Consider the following 3,236-nt stretch of genomic DNA (forward strand, 5'->3'; position numbering starts at 1 on the left):
ATGAACTGTCAACAATATGATATATGTAGCCATTGGATAACTATGGTGTTATAACTGATAGCGTGAGTCGATTGTAGTGTCCAGTTCATGAGAATCTGAGAACGAATACCTGTAGTTGCAGACTGAAACTTTATTGTAAATTCATTTACTAGAAATAAAGTGTTTCAACTGTTGGTTGTCGGTTTGTTTCCCGAAAGGGTTTTCCCACGTAATTTTTTGTGTTTCGTCTCTATGTTGATTCTATGTGTTTTGTCTATGTTATTCTTAATGTTCTGTAAAAGTTGTAAACTACATTCTTGCATGATCTTCTTTGTTAATTGACATTAGGAAGGCATTTCCGCAATGTGCTTTCCTTACAATGACAAATTGATAACATATATATTACTTAGAAGATGTACATTCATATTGATGTTGAAAACATATTTTGTTTACTTGATAAAATAGTTGATATGTCATTTATTATAAAAGGATTATAACGGGGTACTAAAATTTTCTTTATTATTAACTACATACATGGTTATCACAATTAACATGCAATTATATTATCTAATTAGAACATGCAATTATATTATATTTATACTTATAGCTAACATATCATATCAAATGTGGTTAAAAAATATTAATATGAATATAATCGTTTTACAGTATTGACAATGTCTATATGTAATTGAAGAATACATTACCAAAAAATGCATGATTTATATATGAAATATTTGAAAACAGACATTGATTATTTCTATTATAATTATTTTTCACACTTTTAAATTTTTTTTATGAATATATACCTCAGTTTCTATTAATTTATAAATATACACACATCCATAAAATATAATATAAAATAACAGTAAACCACCCTAATTAAATTTATAAACATATGATATAGATTAGAGGTGTATTGAAGAATTCGAAAGGACGCTCTATAATGTCGGGTGTATTAAAAAATTTACGCATATGGAAGAAAGAAAAGCAAATCTGATTGTTACCTTCGATTGGATGGACAAGTCCAAGGCAGTGGACATGCCGCCGGGCGGCAGGATCACCGAGTTTGTCCTTACTTAAGACGTGTACTTTGAAAAATTCGCAGCCACCACAACCTGATTTTGACCACCTAATAAAACCGTGTCACAATTTCAGCAGATCAGCTTGCGTATCAGATATGGTATAGATATCCCAAGGCAAATCTCCACAATTATGCGGTGACTGGAATTGATCTGATTCATGTGGTTGAAATTAGCATGAGAGTCTCATGGGGAAAGAGTTGTGACGGTTCACCATCAGAAAACATGAGACTGGGAGACAGAGGAATCCGTAGATACAGTCCCTACAATCATTTACATGGCCAATTTCGATTGTAAATGGTATCTGTTTTGGATCTCAATAGCATCTTCTCCTTTGATACCCAGATTATCCGGGGAATCTTTCTAGTGGAGCCTGGAGTGGCTCCAAAGTCCATGCTAGAGGACGAAATGAAACCATCACACAGAAAATAATTTATTTATACTGGAAACTAATCAGGTGTAAGTAATAATTCAGTGAGTTGAAGAATTCGGGAAATGATGGAGGGAATCATTTCGCGCATTGATAGCTTTCAGTTCCTGAGCACATTGAGCTTTACTGCAAGGGCCGGAATGACGAGAGAACGTTATGTGCACATGGCTCTGTTTTTCTCTGCACTTGCTTTATGTTTCTGGGGATTTGTGCTGACATTGTGGAGGAAGTATGCCCAATCGGTATTTATGCTCTCTTTGTATCCTTTTTTATCTTTCAAGTTTAACCCAATAATACATCAGATTATCAGAATTCCTGCCATGGTGTGTGCATTCGATCGGGTCTCTCAAGTAAACAACCCGACTTTTTACAGTGAGGCTCGGTGTACTAATACGGGGACAAGTGTGCCCGCAGAAGAGAATGAGAGTGGGAGCAGGGGAAAAATTTATATGAGATTTGAGTGCTCGCTGAACAGTCCCGAGAAACAGCCTGCTGATGATATTTTCCATTACAGAGCAGAGGGCGTTTGTGACTGTAAGAATTCTGTTACTTCATTCTCCTCGTCTAGTGACAGAGAAATGTTGGGCCTGGGAAATTTCAGAAATGATGAAGGGGCCGGTTTAGAAAGCCCAAAGAAAAATCTTCTCAAGCTATTGTTGCTACCAGAGGACATTGTAAGGTATGCTGATGTTTCATGGAACAGGGAAGTGTTGGCCACCAGCACAGTGGATGGTATTAATACTGTCCGTCTGTGGGATATTCCGGGGAGTAGGTGCCTCAATTATATGAAGTTCGATGAGGCCATTGTTATTGAGAGCGCTCGCTTTTCAAACAGCCCCCATCTGCATCTGCTGAGTGCTATTGGTATAGCGGAAGAGAAATCTTCGTTATATGTGTGGGATACCAGGAATTTTCTGAAGCCGCTAAGGTTTTCCTTGGGAAAGAATTCGAGACTCGGTATTGTGGAATTTAATCATAAAAGGGTTTATGTTTGTGATGAATTGAGTGAAAGAATGTTTGATTTACGGATGGCTGGTGCACCGGTTCTTGAAATTTACCCCAAGGGTTCAGAGGACAGAGGACGGATGGATTAGCGCCGTTATGCTAAATGGATGAAGAAACAGGGGTGCAGTTGAGGAATAGTTGTAATTGTAGACGTATAAAAATGATCATATTCTTAAATGAATATTTAATGTTCATTTTATTCTCAGATTTCATAACTTGCACCAAGAAGTCTTGTGGGTTTGTGGACAAACTCTTTGAACATCATTTTTTACATTTTGAGTTTCATAACCCCGCTTTTCCTGCATACAGTAACTTACAAGATTTTGATCTCTTACAAGATTTTGGTCTCTGCACATCCTTTCTTTTACTGTAATTTGCCAGAGTCCTCTTAATAGTGGGTTGATAATCACTCATGTACATATGATTGTTTCGTGAGGATCTATCATTTTGTTCAAACAAATATTTTGTACAGTCCTTTATTTCCTGAATGATTTATAGAATCCGTTAGTTTTATTTTAGGATTCTGCAATACAAAAGTTATGAAAATATTTGCAATGCAAAATATGGTTTTGTAATCTTGAAGTAAGATTCAAAGTTATCAATTTTGCTGGCATGGGCCTCTTGGTTGGTGTCTTTTCACTTGTTCACTTTTATTATTATTCTATATTAAACTAAATTATACTCTATTTTAATAGCGATTTATGAAAGAAATAAGTTTTTTTAATTGCAACACCCAAACTAGG

General features: G+C 35.7%; 1 protein-coding gene across 1 annotated transcript; it reads left to right on the top strand.

Moving 5' to 3' along the window:
• The first annotated feature begins 1,518 nt into the window (after positions 1–1,518).
• Positions 1,519–2,962, top strand: LOC131063282 (uncharacterized). Its single transcript, XM_057997066.2, has 2 exons — positions 1,519–1,730; positions 1,862–2,962. Exons 1-2 carry the CDS (start codon positions 1,720–1,722, stop codon positions 2,580–2,582), a joined length of 732 nt encoding a protein of 243 aa, XP_057853049.2. The 5' UTR covers positions 1,519–1,719; the 3' UTR covers positions 2,583–2,962.
• The last annotated feature ends 274 nt before the right edge of the window (positions 2,963–3,236 follow it).

Source organism: Cryptomeria japonica, chromosome 2 (assembly GCF_030272615.1).
Source record: "Cryptomeria japonica chromosome 2, Sugi_1.0, whole genome shotgun sequence".
Taxonomy (NCBI): domain Eukaryota; kingdom Viridiplantae; phylum Streptophyta; class Pinopsida; order Cupressales; family Cupressaceae; genus Cryptomeria; species Cryptomeria japonica.